This window comes from Apodemus sylvaticus, chromosome 1, assembly GCF_947179515.1.
Source record: "Apodemus sylvaticus chromosome 1, mApoSyl1.1, whole genome shotgun sequence".
Classification (NCBI taxonomy): Eukaryota; Metazoa; Chordata; class Mammalia; order Rodentia; family Muridae; genus Apodemus; species Apodemus sylvaticus.
Genome location: NC_067472.1, coordinates 95,809,770 through 95,833,633, shown reverse-complemented (window position 1 = coordinate 95,833,633; position 23,864 = coordinate 95,809,770). Strand labels below are relative to the sequence as shown.

At 43.0% G+C, this 23,864-nt stretch overlaps 1 protein-coding gene across 1 annotated transcript in view; it reads left to right on the top strand.

Annotated features, from left to right (window-relative positions):
• Nucleotides 1-658: 658 nt before the first annotated feature.
• Swap70 (switching B cell complex subunit SWAP70) overlaps nt 659-23,864 on the top strand; it is a 60,117-nt gene continuing 36,911 nt past the window's right edge. The window contains exons 1-2 of the mRNA XM_052201308.1: nt 659-863; nt 22,410-22,550. Of these exons, the coding sequence (XP_052057268.1) occupies nt 765-863; nt 22,410-22,550 (240 nt within the window). The 5' untranslated portion in view covers nt 659-764. The remainder of the gene's footprint in view (nt 864-22,409; nt 22,551-23,864) is intronic.

Below are 23,864 nucleotides of genomic sequence, written 5' to 3'. Positions count from 1 at the left end.
CCTTTTGATGGTGTCCTTTGCCTTACAGAAACTTGAGGACATCGGTACAGGGGGAAAGTTCCTGAACAGAACACCAATAGCTATGCTCTAAGATCAAGAATTGACAAATGGGACCTCATAAAATTACAAAGTTTCTGTAAGGCAAAGGACACCATCAAAAGGACATATCATTGATTTCTTAACTCTTCTTAAAACTCTGCCCCTAGAGGCCACTACAGTGGGCCATCAATGCATATTTGCAAAGTGCACGAAGCAGCTTTCTTAGATTTCTTTTTTTGTTTTTGTCCCCTCCTTCATCCTTCCTGATTTAGGACTGAGCATTCCAGGCTCTGCCTGGGCATTTTTCGGGGTCTTGTCTGGCCTCTTGAGACTGTGATTCCATCCCAGGACTGAACCAAGGCTCTTTAAATAACTGCGGGACTCCTGCAGAAGCCGATCACTCCAGTCTTGAGTGTTCCTCGGATGGTGGAAATTCCTTTGGGAGCACATGCGAGCTTTGAAAAGGGCCTGAGTTGGTGTGGAAACCCACCACAAGGACTTTACGTATTTATTTACGTCCGGGTAGTGGACAGAGGGTATCCCAGGGGCTGGCTCGTGAGACGGAGGGGCGGGACCAGAGGGGCGTGTCCTATTGGAGGGCGGGGCCTACAGCGGTCAGGTGACCGCACGGCGGGCAGCGTCGTCTGTGGAGATCCTGCTGGAGGCAGAGGGGCTGAGTTGCCGAGCAGGCTGACCAGGTCTTTTGGGGCAGCGCGGCAGCGGACATGGGGGGCTTGAAAGACGAACTGCTCAAAGCCATCTGGCACGCCTTCACCGCGCTCGACCTGGACCGCAGCGGCAAGGTCTCCAAGTCGCAACTCAAGGTGAGCCCCCTGCCGGCGCTTCCCGTAGGGCACGGGACGGGCGGCGGGACGGGCGGCGGTGTCCGCAGGGAGTGCTGGCTGGGAATGTGGCGGGGCGGGCGGTCCTCACTCTTCCTTCAGGCCTCCGGGCGGTGCGCGGGGGCGGCGCGCTCCTGCGGCTCCCGCGACGGCTGAGGTGCGCTCCAGAGGTGCGGCGGGACCCGCTAAGCGTCCCCCCGCGACGGGCGCTCTGGGGGCCCGGGAGCCCAGGCTCGCCTCCGGGACGCCGAGCAGCGCCTCCCCGCCCCGGCGTCCGCGGACCTTGGGGCTAGTGAGAGCGCGTGCCGAGCGGCCCGCCTTGCCCGCTCCGTGCAAAGGCCATTGCTTCAGCAGAGTCCTCCTTAGGGCTGCCCAAAGACCCCAGAGTATGAGGTACGCATAAAGGGCTACTTGTAAGTTGAGTAAACCCCAAAGTGGCATCCAGCCAGGAGAAATTGGCAGCGTCTTGAAAAGCCTGAAATATAGAAACAGACAAGAGAAGCTATTCAACAGGCATTTTTAAAATATACAGGTTTTGGATCCGAATGACTGGTTTTCTTAGCCTCTTCTGAGAAGACATTTCCGAAGTTTGGGTTTGCTTTATAGATTTTGTGCAGTAAATGAGGAAGTTCTTTTCAGTAGTGACTTTTATGCTAGCAGGATCTGGCGTTCTCACTTGTTTTCCTTTTGATCTTATTCATTAAATCTTAGTCTGGAAGGACCGATGGAAATTAGCCACATACTTTTACTTAAAAAAAAAAAGTAATATGTAGGGTCTTGAAGAGATGGATGCACAGTGGTTAAGGGAGACCGCTTTTTCAGAGATCCAGAATTCTGTTCCCAGCACCCACGTGGAGTAGCTCTCAAAGCTATAGGGAACCCACAACTCCAGCTCCAGCGGATGCTTCTCGCTTCTGTGGGTTGTAGGACACCCATTTTCACACGCATGTTCATAATTTAAAAATCATACTTTTAAAAGTTAATAATAGGTTTTTCTGGTGTACAGTTGAATGAGTTTTAGCACATGTAGGAAGTCACTATCACTAACTAGGATTTCATCAGTTCCGTCCCACAAAGCTTTGTCATTCAGCCCCATCTCCAACAGGTGGTAACCACTGATCTGTTCTAGTCTTCCCTTTTCTAGTGTTATATGAATGGGATCTTCTGAAACCGGCTTCCTTTGCTCAGATGAATGCCTTAGAAATTAACCTATCTTGTGTGTATTGCTATTGCTAGGCTATTACATCTTATAGGCGTGCCATGGTTATCCATTCACTCTTGAAGATTTGTTATTTATAATTTATTTGTGTATGACTTTGTTTTTACTTTTACCTATTATAATTTTTAGATAGTGGGTAGCCAGGTTTTCTTTTAACCATTCTGAGGTATCTCAGAGTATTTAGGCCATTAACGTATAATGTAATGATTGATATTGATAGATTTAGGGTTGCCATTTTATGATTGGCTTCTGTTCTCTCTCTCTTTTTCTTTCTTTCTTTCTGCTCTGTGTACTTAGAATTACTATTTTGCCACTTTAAGGGGAATGTAGAAATCTTATGCCGTTTAAGATCCATTACCCTTCCTGCTTTATGTTGTGATTATCATGCTTATTACTCTACATACTTTGAAAAACATCATCATCATCTGTTATAGCTCCTCTTTCTTCCAGATAGTCCCATGGTGCCCCTCAATTTTGTTGATATGGTAATTGAAGCTTCAGAGACGTGATTTACCTCAAGTTACAGTGTAAGCAGTAGCTAGTTTAGAACCAAGATTTTCCCTGTCTGTCTGCTTGCCGCCTGCCTATCTATCTATATATTCCCTGTCTGTCTGTCTGCCTGCCTACCTATTTACCTATCTGTCTGTCTGTCTGTCTGTCTATCTACTATCTATCTTCTATCTATCTATCTATCTATCTATCTATCTATCTATCTATCTATCTATCTTGAGACAGGATCTCTCTATATAGCTTTGACTGTCCTGAACTCACTATGTAGACCAGGCTGGCCTACTCACAGAACTCACAGAAATCCACCTGCTTCTGCCTCCTTAGTTCTGGGATTAAAGGGTGTGACACCATGCTTTGGCAAGATTTTTCACATTTTAAAGCCAGTGGTTTTTAATCTGCCCTCCTCTTTCTAATTGATGACATAACATTCTATTACTTTCGTTGCACTCCATTAAAAATTTGAGGGAAAGAACCTAGGGGATTTTCTTCTTTTTCTTTTTTAATCAAATGAAACCTCTGCTGGTCCTAGAGAACTTCCATTTATTTAGTGTCTTTGTGTGTGCATATGTGTGGATCATGCATAGGGTGGTTGTCCTGTCGCAGTGTGGGTATGGGGATCAGAAGGTAACTTTCAGGAGTCAGTTTTGTCCTTCCATTGTATGGATCCCCCCCGGGTCAAGCTCAAGTCCTCCACTTGGCTGCAAGCATCTTTTAGCCACCGCGCTATCTTGCTGGCCCCCTAGGGGATGGGCAGCTAGGCCGGAAGTGTAAACTCTCAGTTCATAATTTTCAACCAGATGTTGGTATCACATCTGTGAAGATGTATTTGATCTCTCCTGGGACAACATAAGAGACTTTGGATTAATTCAGTACATCTTGCCAGTGTTTTGGAACTGAAAATATTTTAACTTAAATTTTTTCTTGGTGTCTGACTCCATTTCACTGGGAGAATGTTGTGTTTTGGAACTAATGTATTGATTTGTGTATAAGGTACCATGTTAATTTAATAAAAGGTTAGTAGTTTTAGACTGTTAAGTAAGATTTTTTTTTTCTTCTTCTCTGTATTGGGGATGGAACCCAGCATACCAGGCAAATTCTCTACCCCTAAGCTATACCTCTAGCCCTAGTTTTACTTTTTAAAAAAAAGTATATGTATGCATGTGTTCTTGTATGTGTGGGTGCACATGGCTTCACGGTATATGGAAGACAGAATAACCTCAGGTGCCATTCTTAGGAATGCCGTGCGTGCGTGTGTGCGTGCGTGCGTGCGCCTCCCTCCCTCAGACAAGGTCTTTCAGTGGCTTGAGCTTACCAATTGGATAAGACTAGACTAGACTAGACTAGACTAGTTAGCTGCTGAGCCCCCGGAAATACTCCTGTCTCCATCTTCCCAGTGCTCAAATTATAAGCACACACCACCAGGTTGGGTATTTCACATAGGAGCTAGGGGGATTGAATTCAGGTCTCCAAACACTTTACACACACACACACACACACACACACACACACACACACACACACACACCCCACACACACAGATCCTACTTTTGTAGTACTGCAAATTGAGCCCGGGACTTCCTATACGCTTAAGCAAGCTCTTTATCACTGAGCTATACTTCCATTTATATATATCTATATTTTATTTTTCAGACAGAATCTCTCTGTATATCCCTGGGTGGGCTAGAATGTGCTGTGTAGATCAGGCAGGCTCTAAGTCTACAGCAATCTTCCTGTGTCTCCCTTCCAGGTGCCAAGACTGCAGATGGCAACCATGCTTAATTTATCTTTATTTATTTATTTATTTTCCTGAGGCAGGGTTTCCCTGGCTGTTCTGAAACTCACTCTGTAGACCAGGCTGGCCGCAAACTCCTGGTTTATCTTTTTATTTGTTTATATTCATTAATTATTTTATTTATAGTATATACCTTTGTGTGTGCACAATCATATGAGCATGTGTGTGCTGTGACATGCATGTGGAAATGAGTCAGTTCCCTCCTTTCGCCCTGTGGACTCAGGAGATTGAACTCAGGTCAGACTTGGTACAAATGCCTTTCCCCACTGAGCCATTTTGCTGGTGTACTTTTAAATTTTTTTTTTTAATCAAAATTTTTAGTGTTTAAAAGATTTATTTTTGTTATTTTTTAATTATGCATATGTTTATGTCTTTGTAGGTATGTGCACATGTCTGCATATGCCTAAGGAGGCCAGAGACATCCCCACTCCACAGTGGGGATAGAGCTATACTGCTGAGCCATCTTGCTGGCCTACCTTTATATCTTTTGGCACAGATGGATACATTCGGTAAATACAGAATGGATGCTTCCTGTGTTGAGCACTGTGCCTAGTGTAGGAGTTGTGAGATGGAGGAGAAAAAGAAATAGGAGTCTGGGGCTGGAAAGATGGCTCAGTGGTTAGGAGCACTGACTGCTCTTCCAGAAGTCCTGAGTTCAATTCCCAGCAACCACATGGTGGCTCACCACCATCTGTAATGGGGTCCCATGTCCTCTTCTGGTGTGTTCTCTTCTGAAGACAGCTACAGTGTACTCATGTATAAAATATATAAATAAATTAAAAAAACAGAAATAGGAGTCTTTGCTTTCAAAGAGTTTGAATTAATTTAACATTTAATTTAATTTTTAAAATAAAATTTAATTAAGAGGATGAAATCATTGGAAAATGCCTGTTTGCTCCTTCTCTCTGCCCCCTGCTCATATAGACTATATTGCTTAGATAATTAATTGCCCTATCTTGAAAAGACAGTCTAGCTAGGAATGGGAGTTCATACTTGTAATCCCAGCACTTGAGAATCTGAGGCAGTAGGATTAGCGCAACCTTGAGATAGTCTTGGTTATCTATATAGTGAGCCAAAGCTACCGAGCAAGACTGTTTAAAAAAAACAGAAGGGCTCAGCTGGTAAAGGCACTGATCCCAAAGCAAGTCCCAAAGGCCCTTATGGCGGAAGGAGAGAATTGATTCCTGCACTGGCCACTGACCTCCACATGCATGCAGTGGTAAGCATACATGGCATCATATATAGTGGTAAAGGTAGGAAATACAAAGGCAGGAGAAATATCACTGAATAGAAGATACTCAGTTTGAAACTTAAAATCCAAAGAAAAAATTAATAATGTAATTTTGTGTTACAAATATAGACGGTCACTGAACTTGTCAGTAAAATAAAAATATGTGGGGGCTAGAGAGATGGCTCCACGGCTAAAGAGCTCCTACTGCTACTCACAACCATTTGCAATTCTAGCTCTAGGAATCCAATTCTCTCTTCTGACCTCAGGGGCTCCTGCTTACTCACAGTGCACATATGTGCATTCAGGCACATACATTTACATGTGCAAACAAGCACATAAATATTAAAACATGGAACACATTGTAAAAACCCTGTCTGTGTGACTTACAAAATTTTGATAGGAGCAGTTCAGCATTGTCACAGGGAAGCTTCCTTGTTAAAGCAAGTGGGTATAGGTTACTGCAGGTCAGTGATTTTCCTGAAAGTTTTCAAAAGTCCCCTCCTCTCCGCAAAGAAGGGAACCATTTTTGCTCACTGTAGAAACTGTCAGCTCCATTAGCCCAATTTGTAATGTATTGTTAAAAAAGCAACTCATTATTTTGTTCTAAAATTGATTTGGTGTTACTCTGTTTCATGGGTTAGAATACACCGAGGCACTTAAGATAGTATGCTTAGTTTCATTTTAAAAATTTTCATCACATTGCTGTAAAAATAGTTCAGTAAGAGCACTTGGTGCTCTTGTCCTGTCGCCCAACTCCCAAATCCCTAAGGCTTTGGTTATCTTGGGACTCACTGTGTAGACCACACCATCCTCAGACTCATCTGCCTGCCTTTGCCTCTCGAGGACTGGGCTAAATGTGTGGTTAAATGGTTAAATGTCACTACACCTGACTACACTTGTTCTTGCACAGGACCAGGGGTTGGATCCCAGCACCCACATGGTGGCTCACAGCCATTTTTTTTTTCTCGAGACAAGGTTTCTTTGTGTAGCCCTGGCTGTCCTGGAACTCACTCTGTAGACCAGGCTGGCCTCCAACTCAGAAATCCTCCTGCCTCTGCCTCCCAAGTGCTTGGATTAAAGGCATGTGCCACCACTGCCTGGCTGCTCACAGCCATTTTTAACTTCAGTTCCAGGGTTTTTGATGTCCTCTTCGGTACCAGACAGACACTTACTGTACATATATATATCAGGCAAAACATTCATATACATAAAATTAAAAAAATTAAAATTGTAATTTAAAAAAGATTTTTAGGTATGTGTGTATCTGAGAGTAGTTATGTGCACAGGAGACAGGAGGCATCAGATCCCACAGGCTAGAGTTACAGATGGCTTCAAGCCGCCTGAGGTGGCCTCTGGAAACTGAACTTGGGTCCTCTGCAAGAACAGTTTCAGTCTTAACCATTGAGACATCTCTCTAGCCCACTTCTCACCTCCATTTTATTTTTCTGATAAGGACTCATGTAGCCAAGGTTACCCTTGACCTGATCCTGCTGCCTCCACATCCCAAATGCTGGAATTACAGGCAAGCATCACCATTCCTGGCTACTAAGTTCAGCTTTTTCTAATTGGGTAGAGATGTACTCATTATCAGGGGTAGATAGCATTCGATTATCAAGAAAGAATCTTTCAAACTTGTTTTCAAGAATATTCCTTTCTTAGAACAAATCAATTACATCATTCATCTTGGAATTATCTTGTGTTTTCTGATAGCTATTAAAAGATTGTCAACTATGGAGAGACCCTGGCACCTTTTCTTGTAGGAAAGGGCTATTTATAGGAAGCTGAATAAATATGGTTGAAGTTTATATATATATATATATTTTTTTTTAAATAATGTCTTCCCCTGGTTTGGTTTAATTTTGGATTTTTGTTCGTCCTTGTGTGTGTGCCCCACAGAGTCAGAGGGCAAGCTTGGAGTCAGTCTTGGCTTCCACCTCCTTCCACATCTTTGCTCATTGTTGCAAACAGCAAACTAGTCAACCTGTACATTTCCCGCAGCTCTCCTTCCCTGCCTTCCATCGTGACATTTTTGAGACTTCTGGAATTTTTGTTTCTTTAAAAAACACAGAAATATTATAATATGCTTTCATTTTAATCCCAGATGTAAGGATATGGGGCTGCTTCAGACTGTCCACAGCATCTTACTGCGATTTGCCTCATGCTCTAGCAGAAGTGTGGTTTTGCCAGCTGCAGATTGTTTCTGTGATGGTGTGGCATCTAGAATTCTGGGAAGTTTTCAGAAGATGCATAGATGCTAGGGTCGAGAGGTGGAGTGCGTTGTTGGTTGTTTAGGGAGGTTGGTTGTGGTTTGTTAGTAGCTGTGGTCAAAGAAGAAACAAGAAAGAAATTAGATTTAAGATGTCTGTCTGTCTGTCTGTCTCTCCTTCCCTCCCTCCCTCCCTCTCTCCCTTCCTTCCTTCCATCCTTCTTTCTCTCCTATTTAGTGATGAGGTGAAACCGGGAGGATAAAGGGTGGGAAAAAGAAGAACCCACAAAGCAGTGAAGAAGCTACATTCCATCTGCTGGTAGGGGTGCTGGGGTTACAGTATACAAGTTACTGCATCAGGCTCTCATTTGGGTTCTGGGGATCTGAACTTTGGTTCTCATAGTTAGCCAGCAAATGCTTTTTACTCCCTGAGTGAACTTCTTAGACTCTTGTCTAATTGTATTTGCTATTTTATGCATCTGCCTGTCTCTCTGTCTGTCTGTCTGTCTGTCTGTCTATCTTTGTGTGTGTGTATGTGTGACAGAGGGAAAGAGAACGAGCACATGTGCGTGTGAATGTGAGTATGTGCAGGTGCATGTGGAAACCAGAGGACAGCCTTGGTTTTATTCCTCACGTAAGATCTCCTTTGTTTTTTTGAGACACAGTGTCTTGCTGCTCTGGGGCTCACCAGGATAGACTGGCTGGAGCTCCGGGCCCCTCATCTCAGCTTCCCCAGCCCCAGGACTGCGAGCACCCATACAATGCCCAGCTTTTATTATTATTTCTATTTATTTCATGTTTTTTTTTTTTGTTGGTATTTTACTTTTTGTTTTTGAGACAGGATTTCTCTGTATATTTTTGGCTGTCCTGGGATTTACTCCCTCCAACTCAGAGTTCTGCCTGCTTCCTGATGTTGGGGGTGGGGGTGTCATGTTTTAGTTTTTTGAGACAGGTCTCAGTATGTAGCTTTGGCTGGCCTTGTAGCTCACCTACGTCTACCTTCCAGTACCCTTATTATTATTTTTAAATGAGAGACAATTGCGGTAGATTCCATAGTTTAGGAGACCTTAGTAATCTGCCACTTGAAATAGACCTTACTTTTAGATCACGGTATAATTGCAGAAGTCATAATGGAAATAAGTTTGGATGTATGATTTGAAATGGAGGAAATGATTATTCTTCTATTACATTTTATTTGTCCGTTTAGGTGAGGTGGTGTGAGCATGTCACAGTGTGCACACACAGGTCAGAGGCCACCTTGGGAGAATTGGCTCTTTCCTTCTAGACGAGGGTTCCAGGGATCAAACTCAGCTAGTCCGGACTGGATTGGCAGCAAGTGCCATTTTACTGGCCTCTGATTGTTCTTTACTCTGTGGTTATATAAAAACCATCATCACATTATTTAGCATCTCACTGGCTGTTCCTTGCTCAGAACTATAATGCCAACACAATAATAAAGTTAAAAATAAATATTTAACTATTTAAGAGGAACTGTCATAGTTCATATATACACATAGTATTAAATTCATAAGACTGAAAAAAGGGCATTTACAGCATGAAAAGCCTCTCCCAGCCCACACTAGTTCTCTGCCTTTATGCTTCTTCCAGAGTTCACCATGTACCTTAATCTAACACCGTTACATAGTGAGTGCTTTCCTCTTAAATATAGCAAACTCTAGAGATATTTTTGCAACCTCTATTATAAAGTTTAGTTTGCAATTATGGCTTCAGTGTGAATTACACATTAGTGCTGGGAATGTCTTAAAATAAGTGTCCTGGCCTTGCTCTGATCCTGTTGTTTTTAGAAACACTTTTCTTTTTCTTTTTCTTTTTTTTTTTTGGTATGTTTTTGAAGTTGAAGAGCTTACAACTATAGTGAAGATTTTAATATAAATCTTTAAGATTTTAGAGGGACTGTATGGGTACTTTGCATCTCATTTTCTCAATGATAGATATTCATTCATATTCTCCCCCAATAGTTCTCATTCTGTAGCCCAGGTTGGCTTCAAACTCACAGCATCACATCTGTGTTGGCCTCCCAAGAGGGCAGACTACAGGACTGAACCATTAGGCTTGAAGAATTTTTGAATCAATTGTGTTTTTTTCTTTTTTTATTCTTCACCTTTTGAATAATACCTTGTGTTTTGTTCCCAAGCAGGCATCTAGCTTCAGCAGTTTTAGAATGGATTGTTAGAGTAATTGAGCCAGGCAAGAGTAATCAGTTGAAAACATAAAGGAAGGAAATGGCAGTAAAGGTCTTACTTTGTGTGACACCCAGCACAGAGCCGTGGTTAATTCTCCTGTTCTTGCCACGAATAGTACTGAGTCTCTAAACCTGCCGGCTCTTTCTGCTCACCACTGAGGTAAAAAGCTATGGTGGGAAATCAAAAATTCTAATTTTAAGAAGTAAGATTGGGGGATTGGAATCGTGAGCCAGCCTACTAAAAGTCAGTCAGCATGGTGGCAGTCCCTGCCTGTAATTGCAGACTCCACAGGCTTGAGACAGGCCTGAGAATGAGAACGCCAGGTTTGGATCACGCGGAGAGACGGTCCCTCAAAGGAAAAAGTCTCTGCAAATAGTTTTAATATTTTACCAAAACAAAAGAGTAAAGATAGCTTTCTAAATAACAAGAGCATCAAATATTTCCAAATCTTAAAGTGGGTAGGAGTGAATTATGAGCTGTTTTCTATTCTTTGCTAGAAAAATTACAGTATGATAACTTGGAAATTTGGTATGTAAAAAAAAAAAATACAAGTGGGGGGCTAAAGATGGGGAGATCTGATGCTTCCTTTTGCCTCTGCGGACACCAGCATGTATGTGGTTTACATTTATACATGCGTTTAAAACCCTGATCCTTGTACTATAAATTTGTTTGTTTGTTTTTATTTTTTGTTTTGTTTTGAGACAGGATTTCTCTTTGTAGCCCTGGCCATCCTGGAACTTGATCTGTAGACCAAAAATAAATAAATCTTTTTAAAAAAAGTAAACTCTTGTCTTATTGAAGATAATACTTGAATCTCAGGTTTATAGTTTTGGTGTTGTGTGTCTACTTTAACCTGGCATTTCTGATCTTAAAACTCAAGAGTTTATAGGGCACATGCCTTTAATCTTAGCACTTTGGAGGCAGAGACAGGTGGATCTCTGTTGAGTTCAAGGCCAGCCTAACCCACAGAGTTCCACAACAACACAAAAACCTCAGTTTACAACCTTCTTGAGCCTCACTTCCTGTTTCTTTTGGGTCTCATCACAGTGTCACAGGGACACAGTAACAAAGCTAGAGTTACCTGCTTTCTAAGCTTTCTTCCTCTGGATGGGTGTTCCCATTCCTGTCCAGCTAAGGGGTGTTCAGAACCTTCCTCCTGTGAGTGTAAGTAGTAGATCAGAACAGCTGAGTTCTCTCATATCTCCTTCTGTTGTGACAGAAACGCAGCCTGAGTCTCAGCATCCTTCAGTTCTTCTCATCCCACTCTCTTTTTTCTTTTTGAGACAAAGTCTCTTTGTCTGGACAAAGTCCACTGTGGCCTGGAACTTATTACTGTGTACCCCACACTGGCTTAAAACTCAAGGCACCCCTCTTTCTTCAGCCTCCCAGTACTGGGATTACAGTAGTGAGCCATCATGCCTGAGTTTTCCATCTGAAATGGGATTCTTACTGATTTGCCCAGCCTGGCCTAGAACTCATGGCTTCCCAGGATGCTCTCACTCCGAGTTCTGTCACTTATTCACAGTCCTTTTGTACTCCAAGTCTATTGACACTGCGGCTCTCAGCAGTTGAGAGGAAAAGCATTGGTTAGAACTCCACACATGCTAACTTTCTCACAGGAAGAAGAAAGATGGAACATTTCTAGGCCTTCTGTGTCTTTTGTCTCTTTAGGAATAATTAGCTTTGTTACATTTGCTTTGAATTAGAAGACTGATAAATGTGTGCAATGTGGGCCTGCCAGAAATGACACTAGATAAGGTAAAAAGCTGTTCTGGAGCTAGGGCATGTATGACTTAGTGGTAGAGCGCTTGTCTGGCACAGGAGGCTCTCGGTTCCAGACTCCCCCCCCACCCCCACTCCGTCCATCCGTCCATCCCCCAACCAAGCAAACAAACAAAACACCACCACCATCAAAACCAAAACAGTTCTCATTGATTGTAGAGACAGTATTACATTTCCCTGAATTGTGGAAGGAGGGCTACACAAGGAGTACAGCCCCAACAGTTCTTTCTAGCCACAGGATGCTGTGTGCTCAGTGAGGTAGTTGTTATGCTGGAGTTGAGAGGCAGCTGCTGGCAACTGACATAGATCTCGGTGATGGACTAAGAACTGCTGTTCTATGCAGATGTTGGCAGAATTGATTAAGATTATGAGGTCCTTTACTTGGACAACTTTGGGAAATTTTCTGTTAGTTGCATTTTCATTGATTTATTTTGTGAGTGGACGGGGTATGCGCATGTGTTGGCACGTCTGTGGAGGTTGGAGCACAACCTGCAGGAGGTGATTCTTCCACCGTGTGGGTTCTGGGATGGAACTAAGGTGGTGAAGCTTGCCATCACCAGGGAGCCATCTCTCTAGCCCTCTATTTCTATATTTTTCCGTTAAATGGGAAGATTAAGATGTAGGATCCTTCTCCCCTTCCTGTCCCTTATCCTAGTTTTTAACTTTCGATTGCTTCTGTTACTTGTGAGCCCAAAATATCAAGTGGAAAAAACATCCAGAAATAAACAGTTCACAGGTTTTTGTTTTGTTTTAAAGGTTGTTTATCTTTTCTCCAGGACCTTTTTTTTTTTAAAGATTTATTTATTTTATATATGTGAGTATACTGTCAATGTCTTCAGATACACTAGAAGAGTGCATCAGATCCCGTTACAGATGGTTGTGAGTCAACATGTGGTTGCTGGGAATTGAACTGAGGACCTCTGAAAGAGCAGTCTATGCTCTTAGCCACTGAGTCATCTCTCAGCCCCAGTTCACAAGTTTTAAATGAGTTATAGTGTGTTGCTCTAGTTGTTCATTTGTCGTCGTCGTCGTCGTCATCTAAGTTATTGTTAATCTTGTGCTGGGCTTAGTTTGTAAATTGAATTTTATCATTGATACATGAAGAAAGCATGGTATATTTGGGATCTGGGACTGGGTGCAGTTTCATGCATTTTGGGGAGCTGTTAGAATATGTTTTTGCACAGATTAGCTGGGAGGCTGGTAGGGACAGAAGCCATATTATAGGCACCACAGGGAGGTAGGAGGTCAGAGGAGAAGACGCAGAGGTGAACCTCAGACTTGGAGATCTTGGTCATTAGTTGACTGTCCACTATAGCTTTAGATTTTTTCCCTGGAGAAGAGGGCACTACACTGGGCTACCTCACAACTCTTTCCTGTTATAGACTCCTCCCACTCCCATGTTGGGTTCAACCCCAGGGCATCATGCATGCAAGGCAGACACTATACTTGAGTAAGGAGTGAGGCTGCCACACTAGATCTCAAGCCTGAGGAATTGTGCCTGCCTGGCTCTAGCACTGTCAAAAATGTCAAGTGTCCTCGATTTAGCAATGTGTGTTGGCTACATCTCTCATGAAGTACTTTATTGTTTTTTTTTTAATTGGGGGGGGAGTTTTGCACACATGGATAAGACCCCATGCATAAGGAGTGCACAGGGGTGCAAGTCACAGACGAGAAGCTTATTGGAATTTTGTTTTCACCGATGATTCTGGCTTCAGTGATTATCTTTCCTAATACTCCTATCCTTAAATTCATACATGTGTGCCGATATGCAGGTGTGTGTGTGTGTGTGTGCATGTGTGTGAGTTGAGACAAACATATGCTTTGATGTAAGTAGGATCATATTTCCTGTGCTTTTGCGATCTACCTTTATCTTTCAATATTAAACCAATGTCATTCTTTATAACATTGGTGAACTGTTCCATAGTGTTAATACATTAGGTTTTATTTTACTGTTTTTCATTCATAGAAGTTTTAGATGTTATTGTTTTCCTTCAGCCACATTGCCAAACATGCTACAGTGCATAGGTCACTTCCCTGTTGTCTCTGCTCACACAAATGCTCATCCGTTCCCATCTGTCTGTCGGTCATGCTATAGTCAGGAGAGTGGTCTGCTTACCCCACACCGGGCGTTGACTGAGTCTGTAAGCAGTAGATGCTATGGTAGCGGCTCAAGTATCAATGTGCCTCAGCAAAAAGGCAGCTTATTTTAATTTATATTAGTAAGGTTAGGTATCTTTTCCTATCACTTATTGGTTCACTGATTCAATTTTTCAAGTAAAGAATAGGATAGAAATTAATCTTTGTAGTGCACTACAAGACATGAAATCACAGAAATTGGAGTCTTAGGCATGGTGGCTGGTCATGGTGGTTGGGCATGGAGGCTGGGCGTGGTGGCTGGCACCTTCCTGTAATCACAGTATTTGGGGTAGAGGTAGAAGGGTCGGGAGTTCTCACTCTTCCTTGGCCAAACTGGGCTTTAAAGGACTTTGTCTCAAAAACAAAACAAAAACCAAACCAACCATCCAAAACCCCAACAAGAATAGGAACAGCCACAGCAAGCTCTCCAAAACCAATAAATAGCAAAACAGGAAGCAAGTCAGAGGGTGATCTCCATGCAGTGTATATAGTTTAGGGCTTTTTGAGTCAGGGTCTCACCAGGTATCCTTGGATGGCCTGGAACTCTGACATCTGCCTCTGCCTGCTGGGTGCTGGGATTAAAGAGGCATGCCATACCACACTCAGCTACAACTCCTTAAGTGGAGTTTCTTTGTAAAACTGCTACCCTAACAAACCATGTTTAAAAATTCATTTAAAAACAGACATGACGGTGCAGTGGGAGAAGGGGCATGCTTGCTGCCGACCCTGATGACTTTAGTTTAGTCTCTGGAATGCTCCTTGGATGGTAGAAAGGAGAGAACTTAATCCCTTAGGTTGCCCTCTGGCCTTCGTACTTCCCCATGGTACATATGTGCCTCCTCCTCCTGGGGACAGTAAACTGTAGAGAGCAATACGACGAGTTGGCAAGGACTGACGGCTGGTTTGATCTCTGGGACACATGTGGTGAAAGAGAGAACCAGCTTGTCCTTTGACTTCCATGTGTGCTGTGATGTGCATACCCTCAGTCCCCGTCCCCACCCCAACACTTACATAAATAATGTAATAAAGAATTTAAAATGTAGAGAGATGGTAAGACATACCAACATATCACACACAACAATCAGCCTTAGGCTTCAGTTGTCCAGTCTTGAACTGAACTTACAAAATGTCTTATTTTTTAGTCTTAAGTTTCCTTTATCAGCTTTCTATCCATGTTCATTGCTCATTTCCCTATTATCTGTTCCTGTTTCTATTTTTTTATTTCTAAGAGTGGTTTGGATATTGTGGCATTAACCTTTTTGTTTGCTTGGATATCTGTTTTTCTGAAATGGAAAATTTAAAACTTATGAGATGAAATTTACTAGTATTTTCTAGTAAATTGTTGGTAAAGTTGATAAATCTACCAGAAAATTAAGGGCTTTTCATTTAGTATGTGATCCAGGGTCTCATTCATAGTTCAGTGGTGCATATTCCATGGACAGCATGAAGACATGCTTTTAGTTAGATGTGAGTTAGAGTGAGTGGGACGCCCTCTGGGTTATGCTCCTCCCTTGGCTCCATCATTCTTCTCTGGCAACAGAAGAAAGCAGTAGCAAGTTGAGCTTTCTTCCTCAACTTCAGATAGGGATCTGTGCTCCCACTGGCACTGGGAACTGAATAAATGCTGTGTTGTGCGTTGTTAAGCAGGGCACAACTGTACGAAGAATGAGCTGTGCTGAAGGAGGCGGGTGGGTTGGAGGCTTGTTCTAGTCTAGGTCATCACTGCCTCTGCCTCCCAAGTGCTGGGATTAAAGGCGTGCATCACCACTGCCCAGCAGTGTCTGATCTTGTTGGGAGGAAAGCTTTTGGAGCAGTGTGTGGAAGAGTGCTAGATGGCTTGGGATGCCCAGCTTGAGAAGAGACTTTGAGGATTTAGAAGAGCTGGTACTTAGGTAGAAATGGAGGTAGATGGACCTCACTCAGGAAAGTAGAGCTGTAGGGTTTGCCTGAGATCTAGTGAATGAACTTGCTTGGTTGCATTTGTAGTGTTTGTATAGCGTCGCAGGAAAAGCTAAGGCTAGAAAGGTAAAGTGAGCTGGCTTGTGGGAAGACTTATGTGTGGAGCTCCGTATTTCACTGGCTTCTAATTCTGTGAGCTGTTGGTGACCTTCAGACAACGTAAATAGCACCTGAGGATTTATTTGGTAAAAGTGTCTAGGATGGTAATTGATTGTACTTGGACTGAGGTGGCTTTTGGTTTTTTGTTTTTGAGGCTAAATAGAATGAAGATAATTTAAAAGAAGCAGGTAAGACACAGTAGGGATAAGCAGGAGGAAAGGCTGTTGTCCGAAAGGGAAAATGACTTCCCTGGAAAGGGGACAGAACTTTTAGTAGACAATGCCTTTAAGGCAGGGCAGAGTCAAGGTAGGAAGTTGGTCATTCTGACTCTTTGTTAGGAGGAATTTTCTGGTAACTTGCCATTAGCTTGAAACTTTATAAATCTGATAGGAATTTTCATGTTTTAAAAAAGATCACTCATTATGAATTACAGTTCTGTAATTGTGCCAGTTCAGACAAGTGTTTGGAATAGAGATCCCCACCCCCTTTTCTCAGTGCTGAATCTTGCCCATTGCGCACATCCTGTAAAGGGAAGCTGTGTGACTGGGGCCATTTCAAAGAACCCTTACAATCTCTACATCTTTGGGAGGGAGGAGGGTGAACTTTCAGTCTCTCTCTGTCTCTCTCTCTGTCTCTCTCTCTCTCTGTCTCTCTCTCTGTCTCTCTCTCTCTCTCTCTGTGTGTGTGTGTGTGTGTGTGTGTGTGTGTGTGAAAACACTGTTTAGTTGCTTACCCTCCTTGATTTTGTTTTTATGATAGATAACTAGGGCAAAATGCTCAAGAGGATGAATGCAGGCATGCGCTGCACTGCAGCCGCTCCCACCCGGACTCAGTCACTCTCCAGGGCCAGCAGCAGGCTGCCATGAAGGCCTTAGAGAGATGAGTTTCTGGCATGGATGTGGATATTTTCTTGTGTAACAATGATTTATTCTTCAGACTAGGGGACTGGGAGCAAAGTTGCTTAGCAATCATGTGGGTGCTAAAAGAATGGCCTTTGGAGGAGCAGGCATTTGAAGTGGGATAAATTCAGCTTTTTCAAGCAACTTGTAAAGACTCTAATAGAAGCAGCTCATGGCAACCCTTTTACAAATTAGGGACTTGTAGTCTTTTTTACTTCTGATTGCTTTTGTTTGATCTGTTTTTCTGCTTTTTCTTGTGGAGAAAGGGCTAATGCTTCTGGGCGTGGTTTCATCATAGGCCTGTGCTGGGAGAAGAGGGTTTCCACTAGGGAATGGTTCTGGGTTTGCAGTAGTTCTTCACCACAGGGTTAATGCCAGTTATTGCTGTTTCTGGGGAACTACTAAGGAAGCACTACCCACCCCTGCAGCCTAGAGACAGCATGCACACGTGTCTTTGGAGTTACCATTTCATAGGCAAAGCAGAGAGAAGGTGGTACGCCAAGGAAAGAATCCAGAGTGAGCAGCTTGGGTCCTAATCCCCATTCCTGACATGCAGGATTTATTTGGGGCAAATCTTCTTCTTTTTTTTTTTTTTTTTTTTTTTTTTTTTGGTTTTTTGGATTTGCTTTTTTCAAGACAGGGTTTCTCTGTATAGTCCTGGCTGTTCTGGAACTCACTCTGTAGACCAGGCTGGCCTCGAACTCAGAAATCCACCTGCCTCTGCCTCCCAGAGTGCTGGGATTACAGGCGTGTGCCACCACCGCCTGGCTGGGGCAAATCTTCTGATCTTCATACTTATCATCTTTATCTGTGGAAGTAGCTACTTTCCTTACTCTCCTTGCAGTATCCAAAGTGGATGTTGTGGACCTACTGTAAAAGGCCCAGGTTGCTGTGGAGGTTTATGAAACTTTACAATCTCTTTCTCACACACGCCTCCACTTCTTCTTCTTTTTCTTTTTCTTCTTTTCCTTCTTCTTCTTCTTCTTTTCCTTCTCCTACCCCTCCTCCTTCTTCTTCTCTAACACAGGGCTTCTCTGTATATCCCTGGCTTTCCTGACTGTCTTGGAACTCATTCTGTAGACAAGGTTGGAACTCACAGAGATAACTCTGCCTCTGCCTTCTGAGTTCTGGGATTAAAAGTGAGTTTTAATCCCACCACCCTACTAACTTTGCAATCTTGTTTACCAGCTTGTATTTTGGGCATCAGAAATTTTTTTTTTTTTTTTTTTTTTGGTTTTTTCAAGACAGGGTTTCTCTGTATAGCTCTGGTTGTCCTGGAACTCACTCTGTAGACCAGGCTGACCTCGAACTCAGAAATCAGCCTGCCTCTGCCTCCCAAGTGCTGGGATTAAAGGCATGTGCCAACACTGCCTGGCACGGCCCTTTCTTCTTTCTCTTTCTCTCTCTCTTTTTTTTTAAAAGATTTATTATATGTAAGAACACTGTAGCTATCTTCAGACACTCCAGAAGAGGGTGTCAGATCTCGTTATGGATGGTTGTGAGCCACCATGTGGTTGCTGGGATTTGAACTCAGGACCTTCGGAGGAGCAGTTGGTGCTCTTAACCGCTGAGCCATCTCTCCAGCCCATCTTTCTCTTTCTTTTTCTTTCTTTCTTTTTCTTTTTTTTTTTTTTGAAAGTAGGGCAGACAGATTTATTAGGGAAAGTGAGAACTCCTGAGTGTGGGAGGGGTCCTCTGGGAGAAACACCCAGGAACAGCATTCTTTTCAGAGAACTGAAAGTTTATTACTAGACTGTTGGACAAGAGTTTATGAAACCCGAATTCTGGTCTCAGTTCTGTGTACTAATGTTAGTCAAGAAAACTCAGCTTGTCCTCTTCCGAGTTAGTACTTTCTGTGTAAGATGAGAAGGATGGTGTCCAGGCCATGGCAGCACTGACAGTGGGGAATCTGTGAGACTCAAATGCAGGGAATAGAGCGGGTGCGGGAGACATTGGTGGCTTTTTGTTTTCTGAGGGCTTTGCCTCATTTTTTAAAATTTAATCTTATTTTTAAAAATATTTAAAGAAATTTTATTAGGTTTATTCATTTTATTTTGTGTGTGAATTATTTACCTGCATACATGTCTGTGCACCATGTGTGTGCCTGGTGCCAAAGGAGGCCAGCGAGGGCATCGGGTCCCTTGGAACTGGAGTTATAGGTGATTGTGAACTACCACGTGGGTGCTGGGCATCTAACTCAGGGCTGCAAGAGCAGCGAGGACTCTTAACCTCTGAGCTGTTTCTCCAAGTGGGGAGCTTTGCTTCCATCAGCTGTTTCCACATATTATTCCTCCATACTGTATGTTTTCTGTTTGCCTCTTGCTACACAAAAGTCATTTTTATTTACCCCCACCCCCTTTTTTTGAGAAGGTGGAGCTCTCGAATCTCAAATATCCCAGACTGGCTTTGAACTCAGGAGCTGGCTGTGGATGACTTTGAACTGATTGTCCCGTTTCCGCACCTAGGTACTGGGATCATCAGCATGTGCCACTGTGCGTAGTGTATACCATGATGGGCGTCAAACCGAGGGCCTTGTGCCCATTAGCAAAGTATTCTGCCAACCGAGCTGTGTCCCCAGACCCCACCCACTTATCCTAAAGAGAGAGAGAGAGAGAGAGAGAGAGAGAGAGAGAGTGTGTGTGTGTCTGTGTGTGTGTGTGTCTCTGTGTGTGTTTTATGTGCATATGGGTGCATGCGCCTTGGTGGCTCAGAGTTAATGCTAGGTATCTTCCTTAATTGCACTGTACTCTGAACCCAGAACCAATTCCAGCCTGTCTGTCCTGGCGCCCCCCTCCCAACCTTCCTCCAGAGTGCTGGCATTGCAAGCTGCTGCCATCCCTGCTCTCCACAGGGCAGGGGTTCCAAGCTCACGTCCCCACACTTTCCTTAAATCTGGGGTGCCAGCATTTGCTCATGTGTGAGCAGCCAGCCCTCTGAGCCTCTCCCAGGCCATGGTCTCTTTTCTTTTTCTCTTTTCTTTTTTTCTTTCTTCTTTTTTGCATTTAAGCAAAAGGAGAGGTTCAGATTAGGGTGATTGTTTAGCCATGTATAAAGCCCCAGGTTCACATTCAAGAACTGTAAACAATAGGAAACTAAACTAGACAACAAAAGCAAAGAAAGAACTTTTTTTTAAAAGGAGCTGCTGTGGGTCCTGTCTTATGTTCCTGGCCTCCCATCAGCCAAATCCTTTCGCTCACTGTTAATAGTTTCCTGTGTATTCCTTTGGAATTCCTTATTTTTTTCTCCCTTTTCATTTATCTTGTGACACTTGAATCTTATATACCCTTTAAACATGTGCTTTATCTTGGAGTTATTTCCCTATCAATACAAAGTGAGCTTCGTCATGATTTTGATGTTTTATAGACATACCATAATTTAACCAGTGGTTGGGGATTTTTACTTGGTAAAGTCCCGAGTGATTTTTACGTTTGGATGGTCTTTGAGCCTGATATGGGAACTTTTCTCTGTCATTTTTAAGCACTCTACAGTCTTGAAATCAATCCTTACAGAACCTCTTTGGTGTAATGTAGGATATTCTTGGTAGATAGAAGAAATAATATATTTAGGATCTTGCTGACTGTGGTGTGCAAGGCTTCATGACATCCCTACTGTGTTCCCTCAGAGGTTCCCTGGCAAGTGCAGGGTCTGAGGAGCACAGCCTCTCAGCCTGCTTTGTTGGGCTGGTAAGTGCCAGCGTTGCTGCACTTAGGACCATTAGTAAACTGACTTCCTTAAAATTGATAGAGCGTGCACAAAGGATCTCCACACAGATGACACTTTGAGAAACAAAACCAGTATAGAAAGGAGATATGCAAATGTTCTTTTTATAGATTAAAACTTTTAATCTTAAAAATCCTAACTGAAATAGGTGTATGCAGAAGTTGACTTCCTTAATGAAATTGAAGGTGCTTATGCAGATAAACGTGGCTCCCTCCCCACCTATTTCTCTGGACTCCTGGCTGACCTTGAACTCAGAGCCATCTGCCTCTGGGACCCAAGAACTGAAGTACACAGCCATGTCCAGCACATTCGGCAAAGAGTAGCTAGCACAGCCTTGCCTTTGTAATGTGACCTGATTATAGTGGGCATATGAAATAGAAGTTGCTTGAGTTGTAATGTAATTTAAAACTTGAGACAGCTGACTTTACTGATTCTCTCATGAGCGTTTAAGTGTGCACTTAGGTTACTGTACCACAGCAGTAGTTCTTTGTGTGTGTGTCCTGGCATAACAGGTCCCCCCCCCCCCCCCATTTTTCTTTTGCTGAGAATGTAACCCAGGCCTCTGCACACTAGGCAAGCACTCTACCACTGAGGTGCAACTCCAGCTCCTAGCCTCTTTTTCTTGTGTTTTTTTGTTTTTTGTTTTTTGTTTTTTTTGTTTTGTTTTGTTTTGTTTTTTGTTTTTTGTTTTTCCCCGAGACAGGGTTTCTCTGTGTAGCCCTGACTGTACTGGAACTTACTTTGTAGACCAGGCTGGCCTCAAACTCAGAAATCTGCCTGCCTCTGCCTCCCAAGTGCTGGGATTAAAGGCGTGTGCCATCAGCATCCAGCTTCTTTTTCTTGTGTATCTGTGAATATTTATCCTTTTTGGTTTTGAGCCTAGGGACATGGCAGTCTGGCCTGAAACTTGTTGCCCAGTCTGACTACAAACTCACAGTCTTCTGCTGGAGCTTCCCAAGGGCTAAGTGCTGGGATTACAGATGTGCTATGACTATCTTGTGTCTTTATACTGATGCCAAACTTAGCCTCGAGTCATAAAAATTTAGACATACTAGTACATTTAGAGATTAAAAATTAATACTTGATATATTTATATATTAATATGGTTCTTTTTGTTTCCATTTTTATTTGATGTTTCCAAATGTAAAAAAGAAAGTCAAGATTCTTATAATTCTTACAACAGTTCGAATGCAACCATCTCAAATGAGTCCATGCAAAGCAATTCTTGTCCACATAGCCATCTCTCCTTCACCTTTGCTGCTTCATACTGTGTGTGACAAAGCTAGCTGGATGGCTAATATGGTTCTTTCTAATACATGGAATGTTGAGTCCAGAGCAGCTGTGTCTTGTCTAGGTCAAATACCTTCTCCAAAATGCTTGCAACATTTGTGAGTTTCTGTAAACAGATTCTTATGGCCAAGCTGCTTGACGAGGGGAAAAGTCCAATTTTGAATGCATTGTATTGTGCCTGCTCCCCTTTCCTCCTTAATGTGGATGAGTTAATAAAAATGGACAAGGAGTATTTGTTCTCAGGCCTTCATGGGGCCTGGCTCATAGTGAGCAGGTAATATATAAATTTGAAGTGAAACAGATCTTGGAAAAAAGGAATGAAAAAACTTGAGCTGACCCTGTGTTTGGTAGATTCTTCTTGTCTTCTTTTCTAGAGCAGGGAGCAGTATGTTGTGCTCACATGGTTAAGGTGTTATGTGAGTAACATAAGGTGTTATGTGAGTAAGTGAGTGTCTTTACATTGTTGTTTCCCTTCCTCTAGGTCCTTTCCCATAACCTGTGCACGGTGCTGAAGGTTCCACATGACCCTGTTGCCCTCGAGGAGCACTTTAGGGATGACGATGAGGGGCCTGTCTCCAATCAGGGCTACATGCCATATTTAAACAAGTTCATTTTGGAAAAGGTATGATGCTAACTAACCCTTCTCACCTAAGGCTTCTTTTTCTTTTTCTTTTCTTTTTCTTCCCTCCCTCCTTCCCTTCCCCCCTCCTTCCCTCCTTCCCTCCCTCCCTCCCTCCGTCCCTCCCTCCCTCTCTCCCTCCCTCCCCCCTCTTTCTTTCTTCTTTTCTTTCTTCCTTTTCGTGCATCCGGTGGGCCAAGGCAGCCCTTACTGGTGAGCACATTAAGAAGCTAGGTATGAAGCCAGACATGATGGTGCACGCCTTTAGTGCCAGAACTTTGGGAGGCAGAGGTAGGTGGATCTCTGGATTTCAGGACAGAGAAACCCTGTCTTGGAAAACAAAAACAAACAAAAAAGAAGCCAGGTGCTGAGGCCTCAGGAGGTAGGAAGGAAGGAGGCTGAGGCTTCTCCTTCTCTTCCTGGACCTCCAGGTCGGTTCCTTCTTTGAAATTAAACTGTGTTTGTGTTACTCCGTGTCTGTCTTCTCTCAGACTGCTTTACATGTTCTGGGAAATATGGCTCTTCAGTGCTGGCAGATAATTACAGCACAATTCCTGAGAGTAGCAAAATTACAGTTATAAAGTAGCAACAAAGAATCTCACGCGCGCGAGATGTGTGTGTGTGTGTGTGTGTGTGTGTGTGTGTGTGTGTCACCATAGTGTGTGGAATTAACTGAATTAAAGGGTTGCAGCATCAGGTTGAGGTTACATGCTCTAAGGTATGTTTGAACCAACCCTCTATACCTTATGATTTTTTGTTTTTGTTTGTGTGTGTGTGTTTTAGAGACAAGTCTTTCTATGTTGCCCTGTCTGTCGTAGAACTTGCTATGTAGACCAGGCTGGTCCCAGACTCAAAGTGATCCACCTGCCTCTGTCTCTTAGAGTGCTGGTATTAAAGGTATGTACCATCATGGCCAGACATAATCTTAAAAATTATAGATAGTACTTGGGTGTGGCTATAAATGCTTATTGTTCTATTGTTTAGGAGTCAGATATAGGAGGATTAAGAATTCAAGGTGACAGAGTAGTTTCAAGGCCTGCCTGGGCTACATGAGACCCTATTTCTAAAATCAAAATAAATAGAAATTATAGGCTGTAAGGAGAATTATTTGTGTTGTTAAGATGCTATGAGACATACCACGGAATTCTCAGAAGTCTGGAAATTGCTTTGTTTTCAGCAGCAGGGTTAGTGTGGGCTGAGTCAGCGGCAGGGGCATGGTCCACTGGCCTCACGTCCTAAAATTCTGTGCTCTGATAGAGTATTTTGTTCCCCTTGATGTAGTGCATTTTTAGATTTGCATTTTAAGTTTTGAAATAC